At 41.8% G+C, this 27148-nt stretch overlaps 1 protein-coding gene across 1 annotated transcript in view; it reads right to left on the minus strand.

Annotated features, from left to right (window-relative positions):
- The window catches only part of SCGN (secretagogin, EF-hand calcium binding protein), a 53675-nt gene that overhangs the window by 19583 nt on the left and 6944 nt on the right, over positions 1-27148 (minus strand). The window contains exons 3-6 of the mRNA XM_043450263.1: positions 21797-21889; positions 15938-16027; positions 5411-5467; positions 4925-5002 (exon numbers count right to left, since the gene is read on the minus strand). Coding sequence (XP_043306198.1) covers positions 4925-5002; positions 5411-5467; positions 15938-16027; positions 21797-21889 — 318 coding nt within the window. The remainder of the gene's footprint in view (positions 1-4924; positions 5003-5410; positions 5468-15937; positions 16028-21796; positions 21890-27148) is intronic.

Consider the following 27148-nt stretch of genomic DNA (forward strand, 5'->3'; position numbering starts at 1 on the left):
CCTCTTTGGTGTTTAATAAGATGTCAGTTCGCAGGATTATTTAGGTCCTTCATGAGGAGAAAAATCAGTTTTTCTGGGTCATAAATTCTGTTTTGGCTGTCAGAGCTCCTGTATTATCTTATCTATAAAAATATTAAGAGAATCCTAATCTCCTAACATGGCCTTTTCCTCACCTTGCTATTCACTTTATTTGTAGGGATTTGTACCTCTTCTTGATTTCTCATAGAGCTTAACCCTCCCTCTTTTGAAGATTTTCAGTTTTATAATTCAGCACTTAGACTTTCAGTCATAAATGTTTCAGTTTGAATACAGTTTGAAGATAGATTGGAGTCTGGGAATTTCTGCTCCATCCTTATCATCTCTGACCTGTAATCCTCAGTTTTTTCATTTATAAAATAGGTTATTTATTTAAATACTTGTTTCATAAAGTTCATGTAAGAATCAAATGAGATGTTTGAAAAGTGCTTTGCACAGGGCCTAGCACAAAAGGAAGTCTCAATTATTATGATTAAGATATTTAGTACCAGAAAACACTGGCAGTGTTTCAATGAAAATAAAGTACTGCATGTTAAGAAAACGTCTTTTAAAAGTTTAACTTTCATTCTGTTCACCTACCTTTTCTTTTTTAAAAAATTGAAGAATAGTCGATTTACAATGTTTCAGGTATACAGCTAAGTGATTCAGCTATACATATGTATGTGTATATATATTCTTTTTCAGATTCTTTCCCATTATAGGTTGTCACAAGGTATTAAATAGTTTCATGTGCTATAGAGTAGGTCCTTGTTGTTCATCTATTTTATATATAGTTGTGTGTATCTGTTAATCCCAAATTCCTAATTTATCCCTCCCCTGGCCTTTCCCTTTTGACCACCTAACTTTTCTCATCCTGCCTTTGCTAAAGCTCTAGAATTGCTGCTTCATTGTAATGCGTCTTGTTTTTGTTTTCTTTTATCAAGAATACTTTTTTAAAAATAGTTTAATTACATTTTAAGGTGACGCCGACATATTTAAGCACTCTTCAGTGCTTAATTGAACTCGGCTGCTACTTACGGGTAGATACAGTATCACAGTGACATGCACAGCAGGGATGGAAGGGAGGGACCAGAATGAATTTTTGCTCCTTTTCCCTTTGCTTTTTTAATCAAATTTTCTCCCAATTGGAAAATTCTATAAGGTCAGAGACTGTATCTTTCTTGATAGGTTGTCCCTAAATAGTCGTTGAAGGAATGAACTCACATCTTTGTGTGAACTAGTTTACCAGATCACATTCTAACTGGAGAGAAAAGCATTAAGAGAGTGGGGGTTTTGGTGAGGGAGCAGGTGTTCTCAGTCACTGTGAGACCCTACCCCTCAGACCCGAAAAACCACTTCAGACTCAAGAAAAGGAACACAGTGACGTGACTCCCGAGTCCATGAGGACAAATCCTAGGCTCGTCCTGCTCCGATTGTCTTTTCTGGATTAGCTCTGCTCGGTCTCCTCAGCTGCCTCCAGCTCTAGCCCTTACTCCTATAGCTCCTACTTGGCGTCTTCAGCGTGGGGCTCCCATCTCCCTGTCTGTCTCCACACACTGGGCTCAGCGTGGCTCATACCCACTCTCTGGTTGGGGTCCCTCTGGATGACTCTGTGATGAAGGATCCCAGTGAGACACCTAAGGATGAAGCCCAGCACTCCCAGGCACCCTTTCTGGTTCTGCCCTGGAAGGTCTGGTTTTAAAAAAGAGAACAAGGAGAATTTCAGAACACGAAACACTGCTGGAGGAACGTCAGATCTGTGCAAAATAATGCCATGAACAGTATGTAGTATGGAAGACACCCCAAGAGGGAGCAGGAATCACCCTGGGGCTGGAGGGTCATGAGGAACACACGTAAGAGAAGCAGGAGGATCCCAAGGGCAAAGTTTCCTGATATTGTCAGGGTTTATTCCTAGCTGTCTATTAGGTAATAACAGAATTCATTAGGGAGCCCACTGTGTCCCAGGCTCCGTGTGAGGGCTAAGAACATGCAGATAAGATGCCGCCCTGCCCCAGATGAATCACAGCTAGTGGAGTGCAAGATCTGTAAACAGTGTCAGCGTCGCCCTTGACTCTTAGCTGTTTCATCAGGAAATCCTACTGATTCCATCTTCAAACAGATCTGGTTCTCATCTCTTCTGCTTCCCAGCCCTGATCCAAGCTGCCGTCCTTTCACCTGGATGAAGGAGTAGCCTCTTAACAGATTCTCCTGATTCCCTCCTTGCCTGTTTCAGGTGCTTTTCAACACAAAAGCCAGCTCATGGCATCCTCTCCTTCAAACCCTCCATCTCCCTCCAACTAAACCCCCACGTTCTCACAATGGCCCCCAAAGCCTGACTTGGTCTGGCCTCTGTGTCATCCTTACTTACTCCACTCCAGCCACACTGGTGGTCTCCTGTTCCTGGAAATCCTAGGCACACCCCTGACCCAGGGGCCCTGCTTGCTGCACCTTTGGTCCTTTCTCAAGCTGCATCATCTTGAAAGGCCACCCTGACCACCCTGTTGCAAATCACACCTTCTCCCCAATCTCCCATCCTAGCTGCCCTGCTGGCACTATCTGGTCTACTGTTTAATTTTTTCCATGACACTCATTACCTTCTATCATGCAATGTAATTTATTATTTATTATGTTTATCATTAGTGTCAGTCTCTGTTTTGCTCACTGCTGAGTCCTTGCTGACTAGAATAGTGCCAGAGGCGTAGCAGGTATTCAATGAATATTTGCAAAGTGAATTAAACAGGTGACTATGATGTTAAGACATTGAAATACACAAAATACTATAGGAGCACAGAGGAGAGGCACTTGGAGCCTCTATAGAAGAAGATGATGGAAGAGAGCAAGATGATTTCTAACTAAATCTTGAAGGATGAGCAAGAACCAGGTGGAGAAAAGTAAGGAAAAAATAGCTGAGCTATGTTTAAAAGTCAGAAAATAGTGGCTTAGTATTCTAGTTGGAGGTGGGAGGAAGCCCCTCAGAGTCAAAGGTATTCAAAGAAATACTAGAAATCTCCTGGGGATTCTTAGTGCAAGCATTTCACTGCCTAAGGTCTGGTTTATAAGTTAATAAAATCAAGGTAACAACGGCCAGAGCTAACATAATGTTAAATCAGTGTTGAAAAAAAATGCCCAACTGGAAGAGTAATCTCCTTATTATTCTCTCTCCCAGGCAGTTTCAGTCTAATTTCCTTTTTCAGAGTATTCATGCTATTAGAGAGTTTCCCAGGAACCTAGGACAAAAGGAAACCAGAGATACACTGGTAGGTGGGAAATTGCTTCCTGCTTCTCAGGGATTTCTCTCTCACTCTTTAGTGCTAAGCCTGTCAAAGGATTTCAAACAGTATTATGCGTGTTATTAAAACAGGTCAACATAATAGGAAGCCAAATTATTTCCTGGTCTGGGGTGTGAGTCTGTCCTGAGGATCAGCTTAGCTCCCATCCAGGCCATTTCTAAGTTGTCGTGGTCAAGACCACATTCTTCCTTCCCAGGGCCTGTGCCTTTGGCTGAGGACAGCATTCGGAGTAGTCGGAATACAGAGCCAGAAGATCCAGGGCTGAAAGCCAGGCAGCCCAACTTCCAGTTTAACTGGTGCCTTAGGCTAGACAACTTATCATTTCCCAGTTAATCAGATTTTTAGAAGGAGTTTAGGAAATCAGCTTGGTGGTAGCTTAGTCACTTACCCTTTCTAAGCGTCAACCATCAGATATACAGAAGAGCAGGAACAATGCCAAGGCTATAGAAGAGTTGTTAGAAATAATACAGTATTTGGAAGCATCAATTAAAGGCCTAAATAGGTCAACCTTGTAGTACACATTTTAACAGGGATCCATTACTCTTCTCCATGATATGCAGCCCTGATGATTCACCAGAAGGTTCAGTAAGATGAGTCTGTTTAAGAACTCTGTCTATAATAAGTGTAGCAATTGTACAAGCAATTAAACCTTTACCAGTAGTTTTCTTGCTTATTAATTAAGAAACCTACAGAGTTTGATTGGAATGAAACAGACATTTGGGGATGGGAAGGGACTTAGGGGAGACAAAAGGTTGAGAAGCCAGATTAGATTCAGTACAGATTATTATAGAGTAGCTCTGGGAGAAAAGCTTCAAGCTAGGAGCTGGATGAGAATGTGAGAATGAATTCACCAAAGGCAACTTCTCCCACTTCACCATTTTCCAGGGAGCTTTGATGCTAAAATAATCTCAGGTCATTTAGGATATGATTGCATGAGTGGCAAAAGGAAATAATGACAACAAGGACTACAACAATCGCTACAGGAAGAGCTAACATGTATTGAATGTTGGTTATTTCCTGGATGCTCTGCAAAGCACTTCATATGCATCCACTCACTTGCCCTCGAAGCAATTAGGTATTATTAATCCCCATTTTTCAGCTGAAGTAAACAACAATAGACCATTTCTCAAGGTCATACCTATAGTTGGCAAAGGTGAAATATGTATTTGCCAGCTTTCTGACTCTCCATTGCCCTAAATGAATGTACTAAATGAGTAGAATCATCCATGGGGGAGGAGGGGCGGAGGGAGTGGGGGGCTCCCGTGTGTTTGGTCCTGGTTGTCTGGGTTCACGTTTCCTTGTTTCAGTGTGACTTGGATTAACCTCAGTAACTTGAGATTACTGACTGGTGCTTAGTAACCTGATGTTAACTGGACTTTCCAGGTCTCCCTAAGGATAGGTGAGCAGCTCTCTTTCAAATGCATGCATTCTCATCCCGAGAGAGAGACTGAAGTAGCTCAAATTCAGTCACTGTTTCCCAGAGTTGAAGGTCTTTTCATGCATTTGTCTAGTCTGCAAACACTCACAGAGCCCTTAATTCTGTGCCAAATGCTGTTTCTGGGCCCTGGGGAGATGGGGGGAAACTGTCTTCATTGAGATCGCATTGCTCAGTTACTCACCATGGTGTCAGTATATTCTTCCAGCTTAGCCTCTGAAATGGCCTTTTTGTGGTGGAGGAAGAGGTCTCGGAGGAAGTTCTGTGAGATCAAGAGAAAAGCCGCATTTTATCTAGTGACAAATAAACCTAGAAATCTCAAGAGGCTGTTTTTGAAGGATTGTCATCTGCTTGTTTTAGGGAAGGAATGTGATGCTTTTTATCAAGCAAGAAGTCCAAAATGCAGGGCTGTCACAGTTTGAAGGGAGCACTTTTAAACAGAACCCAGGGAACAGTTCGGAGCATAAAAAGGTGTCATAAATCCTCAGTTATGTCTTTCCCAGTGTCACCTACAGTTTTAAACCTTCTAAACACGAATCAGTTTTTTAAAATTAGCAAATTCATATCCATGTTTCTTGGAGACACAGAAATCAAGCTCATGATACACATCAAACTCCCAGGAATGAGCTCACCCGCCGTCCGCCCGGGGACAGCTCCCGGCAACACTTACACAAAGTTCAGCAGCTGATATAAAGCCACTGCAGTCAGCATCGTATTTGCGCCAAATCTGAAATACACAAAAGCCAATAATCCATTTTATCCTCAAATAATTTGGGTTCAAGTTATGCTGATGTCTACTAGGGTTCAGCATCTGATAACAGTCCTTAACTGGGTGCAAATAAAACTATGTGGAGAAGTTTAGGCTTTCTTTGGTGACAGCTCTTTTGGGGCAGAGCTCACTGGAAATGACTCCCTGCATTCACTTAGAGCCACTTCGGGAGGACCACAGCACACTCACTGAAAGGGAGCTCTTGGGAAGTTTGAAGTGGAAAGATATGAAGGAATGGCCTTCAGTGGGAGAAAATATGGCAGAGTAAGAAATCTTTGTACTAAATTCCTAAAGATGCAGAGCCCTCTAAAAACAACTCTTTAAATATATAGCTCAGCTGGCAAGAAACTGAGATGACAGAAACTAAAGTCTGTCCTGGGTACATCTACTGATCTCTGATGAGGTAGCCTGTAGCTTTATCAGGATACTTCACACAAGGTAGTGTTTGTATAGCCCCCCAGGCTCCTCTGTCCATGGGATTATCCCAGCAAGAATACTGGAGTGGGGGGTTATTTCCTCCTCCAGGGGATTTTCCCAACCCAGGGATCAAACCAGTATCTCCTGCATTGGCAGACAGATTCTTTTCAAGGCAGACAGCAGACAAATCCCTGGGACCACCCAAGGTGGGAAGTCAAACTGAAACACCTAAATAAGACTAAAACCCCAAACAACAATAACCATAATGAAAAGGTGAACTTCGCTTAAAAAATTGCATAGCAGAAAACATCCCTAAGGAATCTTGCCTGTGTGGTCTTGGCTCTGGGTAAAGGGAATAAAACATCTCTGAAAATTCCCAGTAACAAGCCAACCCTTACATTAGTTCAATAACAGCATTCATCCAGCTGAAGATACAGTTACTTAAACTGGAAGACAGAAGAGCTCAATATTTTTAAGGAAGCATTGAACTGCTTTCTTTAGTAAATGGTGTGATTTTGACCACCTCTAATTATTGCGTATTAAAGCCTCACAAGTTGGCAAGTTCCCTAACTCCTATACAAAATGAAAAAGTAGCACTGAGGTGTTTTGTTCTGTTTTTTTAAGTGGCAGATTTTTCCACTGATGTGGAATGGGTTACCTGAGTCACCAACTGCAGGGACCTTAGTTCTAGACCACAGCCAGAGTCCTGGCTAAATATCCTACGAGGATAGTAGGAACTACTGATGCTGATGTTCCGTGGGAAGTGTTCAGAGACTTCGCTCCTTTCAATCCCTGTCGCCAACATTTCTGCCTGAATCTAGCCAGGCTTAGAAAATCAACTGGTTAAATGTGATTTATATCCTAATTTTAATGGTATGAATATACCAGAACTAAGAAGGAGAATTTCAAATAATAAAAAGTTTATATGCTTTTTTTTCTGCTGTTCACTAAATATTTTCCATCTAAATTATCTTGTAACTTCACTACAACTGAACTATTGGAGTACCAAAGATCTTTATGTGAATGTTACACTTGCCATCTTGAAAGAATGAAAGCAAAATAAAGAGGTTTCCAAGCAAACCAAAGTAGGGTTTATTACCAGCAGATTCTTGGTTAAGGATATACTCCAGGAAGGAAGAACTCAAAGAAGGAAAATTTAAGATAAAAAAGGAATGGTGTACAAAGACAATGGGAAACACTTGGGTAAATGGCAACATAAAATCTTGTTAGCTTAAAATTTATGGGATTAAAGAAAACAAGATTGAACTAATATTCTGGATGATAATGGCTAGTGAGTTGATTGATACTTGCTAGCACTAAAGTATCTTAAGGTCCTATAGTTCAAGGGGAATATAAATATATTAAGGTAGAATTTCTTAAAATATGTGTGGTAGTAATAGGTTATAACATTTAATTTTAAAAAAAGAATTCAGGAATCCAGCATATTTTTTTTAACTGGATAGAGAAAGAGAACCTCTTTCTCTATCCAGAAGAAATTGACAAACTAGAAGGGAGGGAGGAAAAATGGACAAAGTTAAACAAAAAAAAAAGTTTCCATAATGCTATTTCCTTTTCCCATTTCTCAAGATTATTCAAGCCTATACAGGCCTAACAGTTTAATACTTTTTTACTGATTATAAAATGAAATCTTATTCGTTGTACAAAATTAATGAAATACAAAGAGAAGAAAACTCTAATATTCAGAAATTTCCACCCCAGAGATGATAACTTACCATTTTTATGTCTTTCCTTTTCATTATATTTCTATTATATACGTGACATAATGAAGGGGAGGTCATAGAGGCTATATACTTCAGTGGTCTGTTATTTTTCATTTAAAATTTTCTGTGAGCATTTTTAAGTACAACTGAAATTAGTTTCAAAATGTCATTTAAAATAATTTATAAATAATTGTGATTCTAAGATGGAAAATGCAAAAATACAAAGAATTTAAAGCTCATCCAAAATCTTATCCCTTAAAAACAACCAGTATTTATCTTGCATGTATTTACCCATTACCTTTGTTAAGGGTAAATAATTTTTTAAGCAAAATTAAGATCATATTGTTTATATAATTTTGTTTCATAACACTGTAATGCATTTCCTTCTTGTCATTAAATATTCTTTGAAAACTTGATCTTCAGTGATCCGTAAATTCCACAATGGGGTTTTTCTTTCTTGAATCTCCAGGCCTATAACAGTTTCCGGCATTATGCAGGTGCTCATAGGTATTTGTGGAATGAGTGAATTATATGAATATATCATAATTTACCATTTTTCCTTCATTGTTAGACATTTATGTTATTTTCAGTTCTAACTATACTAAGTAACTCTGGAATATTTAATGTACATCATAGCATTGAAAACTTGTCTACATCTCTGATTATATTCTTCTATAGATGCTTGGAGAAGTAGGACTATTAAGTCAAAAGGTAGATTTTTTAGAATTAACTCTGGATGATGAAATTTTAGCAGATCCTGATTACATTTTTGCAAAATTGCTTTCCATAAGATTATCCCAGGGTGCATGCCTACCAGCAGAGCAACAGTCTCAGTGCTTTCTTGCCAGTGCTTCATCTTTTTGTTAATCCCTCTAAAATTTTTACCACTTTAGTAAAAATTAGTTGTTTCTAATTTGAATTTATTTGGCTACCACTATATATCTATTGTCTACTCAGATTTTTTTCTGTGAATTATTTATGCAAATGCTTGCTCAGTTTCTCATAACTTCCATTTGGCCAGAATATAAAATAGTGTAAAAGGGTGCTAAGTTATTATCTCCTAAATGAGGACTTGGAAACTCTTTCAGGAATGGGGCCCTGGGTGCAGTAGCTGTCCTAAATCTACCACTCTGGCCTTTAAGATGCCCTGCTCTGTCCTCCATGGCCTATTTTTCACCCACAGACAGTAACACCTACGTGGTGACCCAAGGACGAAACAGTAGATAAAACCAAGGAGGGTCTTAGAATACAGGAACGGAAAAACCAGACCCTTCGCGTCCTTCCCTCCCCCATGTTCTAACTATAATGGAACAGTATAACCTGTCTCCCCTCCTACCCCATAGGGAGAAGGTTTCTGCCCTCCTCTTCCCCCACCCAGTATACATGCCTCATCCCATCAGCACATGACCCACAAGCCCCCATCCCACTCCTTGGACCCTGGGTATAAAAGTGGACTAAGGACCCCTGTTCAACGTTGGTTCTCCCTTGAGCTGGTCTGCTGTTCTAACAGCGTCTCCCACTCTAATAAACTTCATTTCCCTCTCATTCTGTCTCATGTCTGGAAATTCTTTTCCAACCCACGCCCAGACCACGACATTTTTGGTGGCCTGTACGGGGACCTTGGGGTCTCCTCCCCCACCTCCTCACTTCTCCTTTCTCATAGGGACCCTCTGAGAACAGGCAAGTGCTGTGGAAGCAACTGAGGAACTCAGGCCAGGCTTACCCTCTGGTGTGTTCCAAAGGCCCCACTGCGCCCCAGTAGCTGCCGCCCGAACGGGTGAGGGTCTCTCCTTTGTCTTCTTTCCAACTGAGGACTAGGCCAACCAATAGTGTGTGGGCACAGCTCAGGCACTTAAAAGCCATTAGGGCGCCTGCCACATGAAGACTCCCATGTGCGGCTAAGGAGGACACAGAATGGATCAGGCCACAAGGGCATCCGCCCCCAGCAAGGCAACTTCCATGCCCTGTGGCAGGCACATAGTGGTTGAAGCAAAACAGAGACCATCGTCCCCTGGCCACCGCCTCCCCGATAGGATTGTAAGGCGGATTCCTCAGCCTTCTTCCCTGTGACTTTCACTTCGTTCCCTTTCGGTCCAGATTGATTTACAGGAGCCTAGGTGTTGCCTCTGAGCCATCCCAAGAGTGCCTTCTACATTTCAGGGACTCGCCAAACGGTGAGTCACCCGGTTGCTCCCAGGAATCTCTGTCATTCTTTGCCCGGGTCGCATGGCGCCCTAGCCACATGGTTCTCAGAGGTCACCGCTCACTGTCAGACATGACTGTTGGGATGGTTGGCCATTTTTGTGCCATTAGTCACAAGGAGAGATCCCTGGGACTAAAGGGATGCCTGTCAGCCGGTGACTGTCAGTACCCCCATTCTACAGCAGGTAGGCTAAGAGTGGGTTCTGGGACGTCCTGGGAGCCTCTCTCAGACTCACTATATGAGTCTTGGCTATATTCTTAGAAAATGGAAAATTTTGACCCTGCAAAAGGCCTGGCCACACTACAAGCTGGGGGACCCCCCCCCCCAGGAAAAAAGTAGCCTCTGAATGGCACACTAGCTTTTGCCAAAAGCAGGGGACGGACTCAGAATTTCCTTACGTTCAGTCCTTCACGGCCCTCAGTCAGAATCCGGATTTGAGGGACTCATGCCGCATGTGTCTTTCTGTTGTCTTTCTGTTGCCTACCTATCTCCCATCGCCCTCTGTCTCTCTCCATCAGATTTCCTAGACAACCCCTGCTCGACCTTTCCTATTCACATGATCTCTAGGAAAGGATTCTGAGGTTCCCTTTGGTCCAGGTCTTGCACCTATATTCAAAAGCCTGAGGGATCAAAAACTCTCCTCTATACTTCAAAACCGGTTCTTTTTGCACATGCAATTAAAAACAACTAGCTTGTTAAAAAGCCTGCCTAAGGAAAAGCTTGAAGTTAACCCTTTCCCTGTCCCTGAAATACACAGCCCACTTGGCCTGAGACCTCAGCCTTGGGCAAATTAGAACTTCAAAAAAAAAAAAGGTGGGGGAGGGGATGTCACAGAGACATTTTAAATCTCAAAGCAGAAAACTATGAGATCTCTGTCTGTCTGGATTTACGTATGTCTCAGTGTGTGTCTTTTGGGGGTTTTTTTAGTAATATTGTTGAAGTTGTAAATGAGTTCTAATTTAATTGGCCTAAAGAAAAGTAAGCACTTACAAATCAGACAGTTCTAAATACAAGAGACATTAACCTAAATGAATTTCAGATTCACATGAACTAGAAAGTAGTCAATATTAAATAGTATAAATGTTTGCTAATGTAATATAGACATGTCTAAGAGTTGTTAACATTAAGCATACTATTTTCATTGTGCCTAGGTTTATTATAAGTTAAATATTGTTATATTATTATCTCTGTTACAAGTTTGTCAGCAAGGAAGGTAACTCGAGTGAAGAAACTTTTAAAAAAGAAAAATATAAATGAGACAAGAGCCTTTAGTTAAACTATTAAGAATAAGTATACTTTAGGAATGTCTGTCTAAAATAGTCTCTCCAGATTGGGGTACCTTGAATTTCTAGGGTTGTGCTTAACTAAGTGATGAAAGTTTACTGAATAGCTAGGTCATTTCCAAGTAAAATAAGATTCTGAAACAATTCATTACTGAACACTAACTTCCTCTTACACAGAAACTAAAGAGATTTTGGACTATTAATGAAAAATGTTTGATGCCATCCTGAGATGTTCTCTAGAATTTTTTTTTTAGAAATTATCGCTGGTATTTATGTTCACCAATCTACAGAATGCTAATATATATAAGGTCAATTCTTGGTTGCTTAAGGAAAGCAGGATGTGTGTTTTCAGTCAAGAAGGTATGAGAAATGAAATTACATTTTTTGAAGGGAAAAGGAAGTAGGTCTGACTTACAGGTGGCTGTTTCAGGATGGCAGAACAAAGTAATGGGTACAGAACATGATGATAAGGATTTTATGGAAAGTGGACCCCAAAGGGAAGAGTTTTGTGCATAAAGACAAGTTTTCTTGAGATGCTGAACTGCCTTTGATAATGGATTTTAAGTTTCTTTACCTCTGAAGTGCTCTGTTCTATGTTTACCTTTGAAATCTTCTTTTCTATTTTGGCTAAATGAATATACTGTTTTACAGTGATCTATATGATCCTATTTGTTTGAGTGTTATAACCCTTTTGATATTTATCAACAAAATTTCCTAAATAACTTCTAGCTAACTTTGGGATGCCTCAGAGGGCCCCTGAGACATCCAAAAGTGCTATTAAATTACCTGAGTTCATTTGACATGTTAAATTACATGGGACATATTGTTGGAGGAGTGACGAATTTTCTCAAGTTATATTGTATGGTTGATATTACTTATATGGATATCCTAGAAATTATGTGAAATTCATGAAAATCTGATATGTCCTGGTTAAATGTTGTCAGTTATAATTCTAGTTATCATGTTAGACTGTTACAAGTCACAGCAATGACCAGGTTACTTTGTCAATTGCAATTTAATTAGGTTTTAAACATGCCTTCTATGGTTTCACTCTCATGCCTTTAGAAGAATACTGCTAGTTCTTCAAGATTTATGGAAAAGACTTTTCTAAGATTAACTAATAAATTTTGTTATCTGGTAAACTGGTAACAGACTGGAATTTAGTCTATTCTCTGTTAAGAGAACGAAGTTTTCTTAGAATGAAGGTTTCAATAACAGATTATGAATTTCTTTGCATTTATGTGATTTATATTTGTTTTTAAAATCTTTTGTTACTTTGGTAAACTAAGTAAACATTTAAGTTTATGGTACATGTAGACAAAGCTCATTCTGCTTCTACAAAAATAAGCCCTCACTGTTAGACCTTTGCTATCCTGATGTCCTTAAACATGACAACAGTCTACTCCTAAATCAGGGAATTAAAAATGCGTGAACAATAGCTGAAAATCAGAGAGTCAGGGCTATGAGAAATCCAAGACAGCCACATGGCTTTTCCTGGCTCCCTGACAAACCTCATTTTTATTTGATGGGTTAAAGCCTTCCCTGGCTACAGGGTTAATGCCCTCATAATGAAAATATCATGTTTCATTGAATATTAAGTTTTGTTAATTGTTAAACTAAGTTTCTAGTTTTGTTAATTAAGGTCTGCTGCTGCTGCTAAGTCGCTTCAGTCGTGTCCAACTCTGTGCGACCCCATAGACGGCAGCCCACCAGGCTCCGCCGTCCCTGGGATTCTCCAGGCAAGAACACTGGAGTGGGTTGCCACTTCCTTCTCCAGTGCGTGAAAAGTGAAAGTGAAGTCAGTCGTGTCCGACTCTTGGCGACCCCATGGACTGCAGCCTACCAGGCTCCTTCGTCCATGGGATTTTCCAGGCAAGAGTACTGGAGTGGGTTGCCATGGCCTTCTCCGAATTAAGGTCTAGTGTTTATTAAGACTCACTTCTGAGGTAGTTCCTTGTTGTTATGTTATATTGCTAAAAGGTTTAATTAAGTTATTAAAAAAAGACACTCTAAGTTTGTTTCTAAAGCTTATCTCAGTAACCAGTCTTCAGATAAAGATCAGACACTCCATGATGTACAACCAGGAGATTAATATCAGGCTATAAGTCACTTAACAAATGAAGTCAGATGACCTGGGGTATACTGGGCTATACCTAATGAAAGTTCTTGACTTAAATTCTTGCTTGTACCTTATTAATAACTGCAAGCTATATTATTTTCTTTTTTTTTTTTCATTTATTTTTATTAGTTGGAGGCTAATTACTTTACAATATTGTAATGGGTTTTGTCATGCATTGACATGAATCAGCCATGGATTTACATGTATTCCCCATCCCGATCCCCTCTCCCACTTCCCTCTCTACCCGATCCCTCTGGGTCTTCCCAGTGCACCAGGCCTGAGCACTTGTCTCATGCATCCAACCTGGGCTGGTGATCTGTTTCACTATAGATAATATACATGTTTCAATGCTGTTCTCTCGAAACATCCCACCCTCGCCTTCTCCCCCAGAGTCCAAAAGTCTGTTCTGTACATCTGTGTCTCTTTTTCTGTTTTGCATATAGGGTTATCATCACCATCTTTCTCAATTCCATATATATGTGTTAGTATGCTGTAATGTTCTTTATCTTTCTGGCTTACATTATATTATTTTCTATGTCACTTGTTTCAGAAGATTGTTTTTTATGTTACCAAATGTGTAACTGAGTGTGTGATAAAATGCTGATATGTAGTTCCATATGAGATCAGTGATTGTAACAAAGTAACTCTAGATACGGGAAGAGGCAACAAGAGGGAATATTTTCCTGGAACAAGAGGCTAGTAAGACAGGTATGGTCCAGAGACTTTGGCTACTCAGAAGGCCTGGTCTAGTAACAGCACATTGAGTGGCCTGTCAATGGAATCTTTGTTAGACCTGGGAAAGAGCCTTCCCAGGACCGCAGGACACAACGGCCATGAAATGCCCCCAAAGCATGGTCAAATATGTGGTTATGAAGGGACCCTGCTGACTGGAAGTTGTCACTTGCCAGCTGCCTCTACAAAGATTACTTCATGACCACTGCAAGCTGCTGACCTTCAACATCCCCTGAAAGGAGTTCAGGGTGGAGATCAGAAATAAGGCACTCTGTGCTCTGGAAAAAACCCACAAGAACCAGCCTTCAGATAGTTAGATGTTTTCAGGTAAAGATTTTATGAGCCCAAATCCTTGCATCTTCTCATACCTAGAGAAACACTAATGTCACGAACCAATGCCTGGTCCTGGTTCTCCTGGTAGCCCCTGAGCAGCTTTTCTACTTCTATGAATCTTTGGGCCGCGTACCTCTAACTTTCTTGTTAGGTTTATTTCTTCTAAAATACAACAAATCTCCCAGTGGTAGTATGACAAGAATATTCCCTGACCAACACCTAGACAATGCTGAAACAAGTCACCTTATCATTCCATGGACTCTCATCTCCCTCTGTAAATGCATCCTGACAGAGAGTAGGCATAGGGAACCCAGAGCCCCATGACACCCCTGTACAGCCTGAAGAAGTCAGAGTGGTCATCGCCCCTTTTCCTTTGAGACTAGGTTCCCAAATGCCTGAGAAGGGAAATAGGTAGATAGTTAGACATGAGCAGGGTATCAAAAGGAGCCAAAGAATTGGCCCTAAAAATAGAGAGAGAGGAATGTGGTGACCCAAGGACAAAAGAGCAGATAAAACCAAGGATGGTCTTAGAATGCAGGAACCAAAGAACCAGACCCTTAGCATCCTTCCCTCCCCCATGTTGTAACTATAGCGGAACAGTATAACCTGTCTCCCCTCCTACCCCATAGGGAGAAGGTTTCTGCCTTCCTCATCCCATCAGCAAATGACCCACAAGACCCCTGTCCCACTCCTTGTACCCTGGGTATAAAAGTGGACTAAGGACCCCGGTTCAACTTCCGCTCTCCCTTGAGCTGGCCCACTGTTCTAACAGCATTTCCCACTCTAATAATCTTTATTTCTCTCTCATTCTGTCTCATATCTGGAAATTCTTTTCCAACCCATGCCCAGACCATGACAACCTAGAGGCTGAAAGAGAAGCTAAGAGGAGCCACTGATTCTGCCTTTAGTTTTCACTTAGGCACAGTGATTGCAAAGAGACACCTGCTGGCTGGATTGGCCCTCTAATAAGTTATATTTTGGCCATACTATGCCTTCAAATCTAGAATTAGTTACCAACATTTAAAACTTACCAGGGAAGCCCCTATGGGCAACTACTTGACTCAGATGGTAAAGAACCTGCCTGCCAATGCAGGAGACCCAGGTTTAATCCCTGGTCTGGGAAGATCCTCTAGAGAAGGAAATGGCAACCCACTCCAGTACTTTTGCCTTGGAAATCCCATGGATAGAGGAACCTGGCAGGCTACAGCCTATGGGGACATGACTTAGTGACTAAACAACAACAAAGTTGCCCATGGAGTCTGGATGTCTAGCCTGCATTCTCAGAAGGTAGCAGTTTGCTGGAACTCACAGGGCTGTGGGCAGGCTGGTACTTGCTAGGCTCCACAGTCCTCACCCTACCCTCCCATTACATTCCTCAGATACCCGCCTTCCTCTAGCACAGACTAAGAAGTCTGTTAGCTCAGGAGCAGTCTAGGTCAACCCGCTGAGGGAGCACATTGAGACTGGGGGCCACAGTCCAGGCTCAACACCAAGGGCTTCTTTGCTTGGTTTGGTCCCATGGGCAGCTCTCCCTGGGGCAGTGGGCAGGGGAGATGGCAGCCACCACAGGTGCCTGGGATCCTGGCCTCATCCTCCATAGAGATACAACCAAATGCTCACCCGCATAAACTCCACACTGTTGTCCAAGGGGGTTTCCTGGCGAAACAGCAGAAGAAAGTTTTCATCCTCAGATAAGAACATGCCGGCAAGCTAAAGAAAAGGGGAGAAATAGCAGTTGTTGACATTGACCAGTGCTCCCCGGGTAAAAGGCACAGAGCAACATATTAGAGGGCAAAAGGGCTTAGAACTCTCAGGATGGTGAGCTCAACATGCAGTCCTGTGCCCTCAATTGTCATTTTGGATTCATTGATTCTTTCAAGAAGTATTGGGCACTCTTACTAGATATGAAACACTAAGAGTATCTGTTTTCTACGAGCTTACAATCCAAAATCATCATCATTATTTAATAATAAATGTGTTAGTGTTTAAAATGTTCCACACTTTATCTTAGAAGCTCCAGTATTAGCAACTACACATATTAGAAACGAAAAATACCAAATAACTTTTTTAGAATTAACAATCACTAATATTTATTGAGCATTTACTGCAAGCCAGGCACTGTGCTAAGTAAACTGGCATTTTTCTTTATTTTTGGTTGCTGGGTCTTCATTGCTGTGCAGGCTTTCTCTATTTGCAGTGAGCTGGGGAACTACTCTTCCTGGCACTGTGCAGGCTCATTGCAGTGGCTTCTCTTGTTGTAGAGCATGGGTTGTAAACAACGAGGGCTTCAGTAGTTTAGGTGCAGAGGCTCAGTTGCCCCATGGCATGTGGGATCTTCCTGTGTCCCCTGAATTGGCAGGCAGATTCTTAACCGCTAGACCACCAGGGTTTTGTTTTGTTTTGTTTTTTAATATATATATATATATATATTCTTTATTTGGCTGTGCTGGGTCTTAGTTGTGGCACTCGAGATCTCTCTGCATTGTGGCATGCAAACTCTTAGTAGCAGCATGTGAAATCTAGGCCTCCCGCACTAGGGGTGTGAGGTCTTAGCCACTAGACTTCCAGGGAAGTACCCCAAATAATTTTGATATGTCCTATGAATTGTTCTATGGGCTTCCCTCATGGCTCAGACAGCAAAGAATCCACCTGCCAATGCAGGAGACCCAGGTTCGATCCCTGGGTCGGGAAGATCCCCTGAAGAAGGGAATGGCAACCTACTCCAGTATTCTTGCCTGGAGAATTCCATGGAGAGAGAAGCCTGGTGAGCTGCAGTCCATGCGGTCCCACAGAGTCAGACATGACTGAATGACTAACACACACACATGAATTGTTCTAAATGCTTACAAATGCTAACTCATTTAATCCTAACAACTTATAGGGTGCATAACACATCATTATTATTTATTAGTTAAGGAAGCCAGGCTGCACAGAGACAAGGGACGTGCCATAATTATGTAGTGAGTGGCAGTGGCAGAACTTTAAGAAAGTGAAGTCGCTCAGTTGTGTCCGACTCTTTGTGACCCCATGGACTCTAGCCTACCAGGCTCCTCCATCCATGGGATTTTCCAGGCAAGAATACTGGAGCGGGTTGCCATTTCCTTCTCCAGGAGATCTCCCCAACCCAGGGACTGAACCCTGGTCCCCTGCATTGTAGGCAGACACTTTACCGTCTGAGCCACCAGGGAAGTCTGTGCTGGAGAGATGTGGTGTATCCAGATGACTTTGGAGCCCCATGGAAAAGCAGGACTGATTGCTATCTGACTTGATTCTTGAGTGTAGGCTAAGGTTTATACTCTTTTATATTATAAGTGGCTTTATGATACTTCAAAAGTTGGTTCACTTGTGATAAATTTAACCGTGTAACTGTGTATATTAACACCAGCTCTATTGATTTACTTCCCTTACTCCCATGAACATAGGTAACATTATCTCCCGTAGTGTGATTAGAACACTTGTTTCAGCACATGAGCATGTGTGACTGGGTTCTTTGCCAAATCTAGGATATCTGACTGGGCTTTCCAGGTGGCACTAGTGGTAAAGAACCCGCCTGCCAGTGCTGGAGAATTGAAAGACACAGGTTCGATCCTTGGGTTAGGAAGGTCCCCTGGGGAAGGAAATAGCAACTCACTCCAGTATTCTTGCCTGGACAATCCCATGGACAGAGGAGTTTGGTGGGCTACAGTCCATGGGGTTGCAGTATTAGAGGGTGTTTGAGTGTGTATTGAGTTCTCAGTTCTCCCTCATAAACCACAGCCATTCATTCTATAATCATTGTTCTCTCGGCACCTTGTTTAATGCCACAGAGGGACTCCAGAGCAAATACTTCGGGTGGGTTGTAGAAATAATTAGTTCATACTCCCACTTATATTCTCTAGTTGAATGTAAGTCAGTTGAAGGATGTAGCATGTGAACAACAGCTGTCATATATTGAGTACCTACTACCTGGCAGGCATTGGTGATGTGCTTTTCATTTATCATCTCATTAAATTCTCATGCCAGTCCTTCAGGTAAATAGGAATATCCCCCATTTTACTAATGGGAGACAGCACAGTGCAGGATGTGGTAGGCTTTCATGTGGATCCAAATTCTTTCTCTGTCGTCACCTATTATTTGATCTTGGACAATTTAATTGATGCCTCTGTGCCCCAATTTCCTCATTTGTAAAATGTTCAGTTTTTTTGTAATTGTTTAGTTGTTTAGTCGTGTCCAACTCTTTGTGACCCCATGGACTGCAGCACGCCAGGCTCCCCTGTCCTTCACTGTCTCCGGAGTTTGCTTAAACTCATGTCCATTGAATTGGTAATGCCATCCAGCCACCTCGTAGGATATATTTATATCCTGGTGTTTATGTGAAGACTGAGAGTAAGATGAGGCACTATTTATGAACTGTTTAGCAGAGTCCTTGGTACCTATTAAAAATTTAGTCAATGGTAACTGCACTGTGGATGTAGGTGATGAACTTGAGGCTCACAGAGATGAAGTCACTGGCCCAAGGTTTCATATTTCACTGTGTTGACTTTGTGCTGTTCCTACCCACCCACACAAGGTCAACTGGAACTGAGAACTGCTCTTTAGGACTAAGTGTTTTTTCATATGGAGTGGCACAGGCTGAGAAACCAAATTAAAATGTAATTCACTGGCCCTAATTAGAACCCACTCTGTCTTCAATTTGTCTGGAATGGCACAGAGGAGCCCTGGGCAAGTCAAGTACATAGATCATCCTCCAGCCTCACTTTGGCTCTTACTTATGACTCCTTTCTCATTTTATTTTGTGCTAAAATATTGAAAATATGTGCGTGAATGCTCATTAGTATCGGACTCTTTGTGAGCCCATGGACTGTAGCCCACCAGGTTCCTCTGTCCATGGAATTCTCCTGGAGTAAGAAGTGGCAACCTGCTCCAGTGTTCTTGCCTGGAAAATTGCATGGAGAGAGGAACCTGGAGGGCAAGAATACTGCAGTGGGTTGCCATTTCCTTCTCCGGGGAATCTTCCTGACCCAGGGTTGAACTCAGATCTCCTGCATTGTCAGGGGGATTCTTTACCACTAAGCTACCTGGGAAGCCTCCTTTAGCTTACTTGCTTTCAATGCTGCTACCAGAAAAGCTGCATTCTGTTTCGTATCGCCATCTTCTATCATTGTTCTCTGTTGTTGAATAGTTTAAAAACAACATCTACTGATTAAGGATTCATTTCAGATACACCATCTAATTTCTATAATTTTTTTTAATCTCTGGGGCACTTTGCCAAATGGAGATCATATTTATCATCTATATTCCCAAGGGCTTCAGAGTCTTTATCTGTGTAGTGCTTATAAGCTTGATAAATCCTCCCTAGAAACTCTGATGGATCCTCAGTTTGTCTCCTGAATCTTGTTAGGCTCTTTTGTCTAGGTACCCACTGGGTTTTCTCTCAGATCTTCACATCATAAGATGGTAGTCCTCTGACTCCTTTTTCTCCTGATGCAATAGTGTAAACGCTTCTACATATGGAACCTCATCTCTTTTTCCCTGCTCTTTTCCTCTGTCCATGGAATTCTCCATGCAAGAATACTGGAGTGTGTAGTCATTCCCTTCTCCAGGGGATCTTCCTGACCCAGGGATCAAACCCAGGTCTCCTGCATTGTGGGCAGATTCTTTACCATCTGAGCCACCAGGAAAGCCCAAAACGTGTGCTGATGGGCTGATTTTTATGTCACAACTACCTGTAACTGAAGTAACCATAATAGTCAGTGATAAAGCTGGAGGCAGTAGGAGAGACAATGCTCACAGACTCAGGAGTTTTTAAGGGGCTTTGGGACCAGAACAGTCCTATACTATCAGCTTCTCTACAGTAGTATCAACAATGCCCATTAGCAGGACTCCATGATAGAATGATTAGCATGGGTGTCACAGTTGTTGCCAGGTTCCCAGTTGCTTTAGGAATTGGTAAGAAAGATAATGGCAAAGTTTTTCACTATTTGCCATGTTTCAGTCATTTATTATTAACAAATATTTGGGGCTTCCCAGGTGGTGCAGTGGTAAAGAATCCACCAGCTAATGCAAAAGATGCAAGAGACAAGGGTTCGATCCCTGGGTTGGGAAGATCTCCTGGATTAAGACGTAGCAACACACTCCAATGTTCTTGGCCTGGAAAAGTCCATGGACAGAGGAACCTGGAAGGCTACAGTTCATGGGGTCAAAAAGAGGTGGACATGACTGAGCAACTGAGCAGGTACCCCCACATAACAAATATTTACTAAGCACCCCTATGCACTGTGCTCTGTTCTGTGGGCAGAAGGATGCAACCATGAACATGTTTGTATGAATACTTTGATATTTTTACCTGAAACTTGCAATTATATTTCCATTAATGAATACATTGCTACTTTTACACCAATTGCAATGCAATTATTGGTTATATAATTTTTTTGCCTTTTAGTGGAAATTTGGGAAACAACTACATTCATAAATATCCAGTTTAGCTTATTTGTTTTCTGAGAAGGCAGCCTTCTAGTGAACATGTCTATTTTTTATAAGAAGACATTATCCTTATTATCATAACTTTCTGAAGAAAAATTACTATTTTCGTCAATAATATTGACCAAGAATAACAGCATCAAGAGACTAGCTCTTCAGATTTCAGATAATATGTCTAGCAGGCAATTTTGACTATGAAATAAATATCTTATTTTCATAGCAGCTTATTTTTATGTATGGATTCATAACTCTATGGAATAAACCTGTATAGATTCATACCTATAACTTAAACCAGTGCCACTTCTTGGCCATATGATGCTGGATAACTCAGTTTCCTCATCAGTAAAAAAAGGATAATGTTTGACCATTTTTGTAGCTACTGTTACAAAACGTAATATACAATGTACAATACAATACAATAATATATAATACAATATGTTACTCTAGAGTAACATAATATGTGTGGAAATTCTAAACTGTGAATCTTTGTAACTAAAAGGGAAAATAATCAGGTTAAAAGACAGGCTATGTGAGGCACTGTGTGCTTAATGCGGTTCCTTGCTTTAATAGGTACTTAGTAAGTGTGGGTTGAGTTGAAGTCAAGACACCAGCTGTCTGTTTTGTTTTCATGATGTTCAGGGGTAGATCTTTCCAGTCTCCCCTGGAAGCTGATGCTGAAATTTAAACTCATTTACTGTCAGTAAGTTTTTCCTTATGTCAAGGTTGAATTTGAACAGGACACTGTGTAAAGAGACAAATATTAGATCAAGTAACTGAAAAACCTCCAGCATATCAATTACCCAATTATAAAATAAGTATAAATATTGACCTAAATAAAATGATCTTCTTGTCACTAAGATTGATGAAAAAGGAAAAATGAGTACTTCAAAAGTGTTATCCAACCCAACTGCCTTGCAGAGGGTTCTAATTTCCCAATCAAATATAAAACTTTCTTTATCCTGCAGAAAAAATTGAAGCCAAAGAAGGTATTGTCAAGAAAGGTACAGTCATAAAAGATACCTCTTTCATCCGTATGCAACCATCTTTAGGGACATCTTGGGCAGCCATCAATTGTTGTTTCATCTTCTGTGCATTTTCTTCTTTGACCACATCCTACAGTGAGCCAAATAAAACCACATTAAAGCCACTGGGATTCCAAGAATGTAGTTAGAATATCAAATATTCAGAGTATACAGCCTGATAATTACATTAGTCTAACCAAGTGACCTAATCATTGAAAGAGATCTCACGAATTGCAGACAAGAGAGAGGTGATGGAGACTTTTTAAATAACCACTAATCAGAATCCTAACTAGGTAGCACAGCTAGTGAGATCCTCAGATATGAATGAAGAGAAACTTTGAGTGTTGACAGAATACATTTGAACATTTTTCTATATTTTTTGTGATGAGAGACTGTATTGTAATGAACATACAAACTTTCTTCCCAAGAACATTTTGTTCTATGTTTAAGTGAAAATTCCAGCTCTTTTGGGCCTTCCGTTTGCCATAATTTATTCTCTTAATCTTGGACTCTCGAAAAAAAAAAAAAATTAGAAGGGGAAAATAATTAAAGAAGAAACTAAAGAAATAAAGTGATCATTGAACTACCAAAGATGTGACATATCCCTTCCTTGTACAGCTTTTTCCACACATTAAGTTACTCTTCATCAGTGGACTGCAGGGTTATTACAAAGAGAGATGACATGTATAATGAACAGTGGAGGATGAATTTTGATGCAGAGGCTGGGAGTCACAGACACTCCCAAACAGTGCCAGATTTCTAGACTCCAGACTAGATCAGTTACACTAAATTGACTCTCCCTAATACTGTCATACTATTCCTGTCAACTAGTTTCCTCATCTGACACTCCTCTAAGTACAGAGAGATTAGCCTCTTTAGTCTTGGCACCATAGATTGTGTGGTTGGTTTGTTGTATGGGTGTGTATGTATATACATCGTACAGAGAAATCATTTAAGAAGGTGGGTCTTCACTTTGAATTTCAGCTTGGTCTTCTACCTTTAGTTTGAAGGCACAAAACTTGACTTGTCCTCTCAGACCTCTAACCCCAAAATCCATGACTATCCCTTGAACCTAAAGCACGAGAATCTAGGGTTCCCTCTGTTATGTCCAATCAGCACCCACCCCACCCACCTTCTCTGAGACTCTTAAGTCCCAAGAGGGTACTTAGCATCTCTGGAGCATTGAAAGGGTCTCAGCATGTGTTGCAATCTGTACATGAAGAATGTGCACACAGCCCCCAGAAGTGATGCTCTGCAATAGACTGGCTAGATCTAGACCTAGTTCAGAGGCAGTTCTGAGCATTTGAAAAGAAAAAAAGTTGGAGGGCTAGTGGGGTGGGTATAATGAGTAACAAACAACAGCAAGAGTGGCTGATGTTTCCATGAAGTCAGTCCCCTCAGAAGCTGTGAGGAGCAGGTCATTACAAGTTGCTTATTCTCCAAGATTGACTTGCACACAGCTTGCTGTTAAGAAATCTTAAAATTCCTTCTCCCAAGGTCTGTGTGACTCACTAATCAAGGGAGGAAAGTAGCCCTAGTCAGGCATCTGATGAACTGCTTGCCAATGTCTAAACCTCAGAGTGAGCGGCTGCCTGGTCATGGAGGCCTCCCTGCTGGTGGTTCTGGACTCACTGGGGCATCACTGATAAGAAGTAGGTGTCACACATGGTGATTGTCCCTCAGCTGAGAGGAACACGCCCTCTTGTTAAGGATGTACTTAGGGCCTACTCATTTCTCAGCAGGAAAAACGTCCAGAATTAGGAACAATTTTCTGAATCATGGTTGGTCCAGTAGCATGGAGTGTCCAGTGAAGGTCCCTGTAGCCATATTCCCTGGGGGGATGCCTCTGCATTTTGAAAGGCAACGATGGCAGATGACAGCATTTCTAACAGCTTATCCCCTGGCTCCAGAAGCCCTCTCCTTTGCCAGGAGCTGAGGACAGGTGCCTGGGGCTACAGCCACAGCTCAGCAGGACTGGCCTGATTATATCACAGCCCCCTCTCTGACAGGTAATCACTATCCCTAAAGGGAACAGAGGGTGAAAGGGGATGCAGAGTGACTTAGGGTGCTTTTAAATGCAAAATCCTAAGCAGACCCCAAGTGTACTGAAATACCTAAGAGGTGGGATCCGGGGCTTTGCATATTAACAAATAAATGTAATTCTTAAGCACATCAGAATTTTATTTCCACTAGCCTAAGGACTCTGCAACCTCCAGCCCCTCTGCCTCTGGCTTCAGGAACGCCTGCATGGCACACAGTTGCCCAGGACTTGGGTAAGTCATTTGTTTCCTTTGCTCTGAGGACCATGCCTGTCCATGTGTGAGAAGGTGAGGCCCCGGGCCAGATCTGAGGCAGGGGTGAGCTATGGGAGATGGCATCCGTCTTCTCCCTCACTAATAGGAACAGTACTTCTAAAGTCAGCAAAGCCCCAGAAGACAGCTGTGTCCTCAGCCTAGAGCAGATCCTAGTGTTTGAGTAGTCCTACCTCTCACCTCGTGACTGAAAATAAGACACTTTCAATTTCAGTACTGAGAGTATTTAGTTTCAGTTTTCAGTATTCAGAAAAGAGAGCAACTTTCCTCTTCCTTAAATCACTAAAGCAAGAAGCTTTCTGAAAGGGTGTGACTTGGGGGGCACTCTCCATCCCCCTTCTGATGTCTATGTCAGAAGCTTTATCTCTCTGTTTTCTTACTTTAATAAAACTCTGCTACACAAAAGCTCTTGAGTGATCAAGCCTGGTCCCTGGTCCCAAAGCTAAATCTTCTTCGGCGATCACAAATCTGACATTGTTCACTGTAAGCTATCATCTTGGGGGCTCGTCCAGGATCTTCAGGACAAGGTAAGAACACTCAGAGCTCTAGCCTCTCTGCTTTCTCAGTATACACGTTCTCTGCTTTACTTGACTAACTCTTCGGTGTGCTTGTGCGAATGAATGACATGCCCTGAATGAAGCAAGGGATGAGCCCCACTCTGTGGTTTTGCAGTGTCTTGTAATGGCTGAAGGCAGCCCCCAAAAGGGGAATCTTGTCAGGGGTTTATACCGACCTGCCAGTGCCAAGAGACACCCAAGGTCCCTGCGAGGGGAGCAACCAAAAATGGGCAAAGCATGTGGACTGAACTTTCTTTTTTCTGTCAGCTTTTCCTGGTCTCTTTGGTCATTTCATAATTGCATGGGAAATTAGAACTACTAACCTAATCTGTTGGGTCATAGACTTTCAAGGGACTTGTGATCCATGCTGTTATTATGTGCTTTTACTTAGACCCCGTGTATGGAAGCGCTTAGCCTTCCTAGACTAGGCAAGCCTTGCTAGAAAGTTACAAGAGCACGTTTAGGAGCAAGGTGGAGCTCTAGCTCCAGGAATGTCTCTCAGGCTAGAGGGTCACTCTCTTGGCTGCCTGCCTCAGGGGCCAGAGTCCTAAAAGTAAGTCTTTGTCATGGCTGTGCCTCTGATCTATGTGGGTAGAGGCATTGCTGGTGACCATTAGGTTTTTGAAGACACAGATCAGGAACTGCAAGATCTGGTCAGCTTAGAAGTACAGTGGGCTTCTTCCTTTGGTAGTGCTAGCTCTTAGCAGGCCAGAGAAAGCTCTCCAATGGCTTGTGTCTCAACTCCCTAGATATTCTTTTTGTGGAATCTGTGGGGAATGAACTGGAAGGATTGGCCCCGGTAGCGTGAGGACAAAATCACTTTTTCCTCGGTGGCTGGCCCTCCACTACCTCTTTTGCTATTACATATACTGGTGTGGCAACACTCAGAAGAGACATCTTGGGTTTTTTGTTCATCTCCTTATAACTCAATGCTTCTATTGCAGTTAGGACTGTACTCAGAAATGTGCACAGGCACTTGGAAGATGGATGCTCCCCCTAGTAGTCCTAGCTTGGGAAACATTCTGGGAAAGCTACTCTGCTCCACCCCGGGTGGCATCAGAGGAGGAGTGAAAATCAGACAAAGGTCCTAATGGTGAGGAACTGGACATCAATCTGGGATGCCATCAGGTCTACCCCTGGGGCATCTCCACCCCATCTTGGTGGTAGAATCGGAAAGGATGAGTAAGATGCCGGCGTTGGTAAGGGACAGACTAAGTCTGACAAGGGAAGGAAAGCTTTGGTAGAGAGTCTGTCTACATCCCCACCTAGGGCAAGGAAGGACGCTTCCAGTGGAAAAAAGCCACGGCTATGAATGCCGCTTTTTTTCTCTCTTACAGATGGGAGCTGGCAGTTCCAAAACAACTCCTTTAAAATGTTTTTTTTTTTTTTTTTTTTAATGCTGGTACAAGTTTGATCCCCAGAGTTTAAAAAGTCATGTTTAATCTTCTTCTGTGATACTGAATGGCCACAGTATCCTTTGGAAGACGGGGAATGCTGACTTGTTGATACTGTTCTACAATTAGACTAGTTCTGTAGAAAATAAGGACAGTGTCTTATGTGTTGTTCTTTATCTCTCTGCAAAACATGCCAAACCTGTGTTCTATGGGTACAGATTTGGGTGTGAAACTTTCAGCTCCCTCCTGTTCTCTTACTTTGCCCCTTTATCTGGGGCTCCCAACTGAACATGCTGAGAATCATGAAACCCTTCTAGGAGGGGTTGCCTCAGTCTCAGTAGAATTTCAAATGGTCCCAATTGTGGTTGAGACTACTTAGAGGACCCAAAAAATACATAGAATACTTTACAGGACTAACTTTACTTTATGACCTTCCTTGGTGAGATGTAATATATGTCTTGGGACAGACTCCTGACTCAAAAACTTGAGTTTTGGGGGAAGCTACTACTTTTGGAAAAGGCAGAGGAACCAAAGATCAAATTGCCAACATCTGCTGGATCATCAAAAAAAAGCAAGAGAGTTCCAGAAAAACATTTCTGCTTTATTGACTATGCCAAAGCCTTTGACTGTGTGGATCACAATAAACTGTGGAAAATTCTGAAAGAGATGGGAATACCAGACCACCTGACCTGTCTCTTGTGAACCTTATGTGCAGGTCAGGAAGCAACAGTTAGAACTGGACATGGAACAACAGACTGGTTCCAAACAGGAAAAGGAGTATGTATATTGTCACCCTGCTTATTTAACTTATATGCAGAGTGTACATCCTGAGAAATGCTGGACTGGAAGAAGCACAAGCTGGAATCAAGATTGCCAGGAGAAATATCAATAACCTCAGATATGCAGATGACACCACCCTTATGGCAGAAAGTGAAGAGGAACTAAAAAGCCTCTTGATGAAAGTGAAAGAGGAGAGTGAAAAAGTTGGCTTAAAGCTCAACATTCAGAAAACTAAGATCATGGCATCTGGTCCCATGATGTCATGGCAAATAGATGAAACAGTGGAAACAGAGACTTTATTTGGGGG

Source organism: Cervus canadensis, chromosome 28 (genome assembly GCF_019320065.1).
Source record: "Cervus canadensis isolate Bull #8, Minnesota chromosome 28, ASM1932006v1, whole genome shotgun sequence".
NCBI classification, from domain to species: Eukaryota; Metazoa; Chordata; class Mammalia; order Artiodactyla; family Cervidae; genus Cervus; species Cervus canadensis.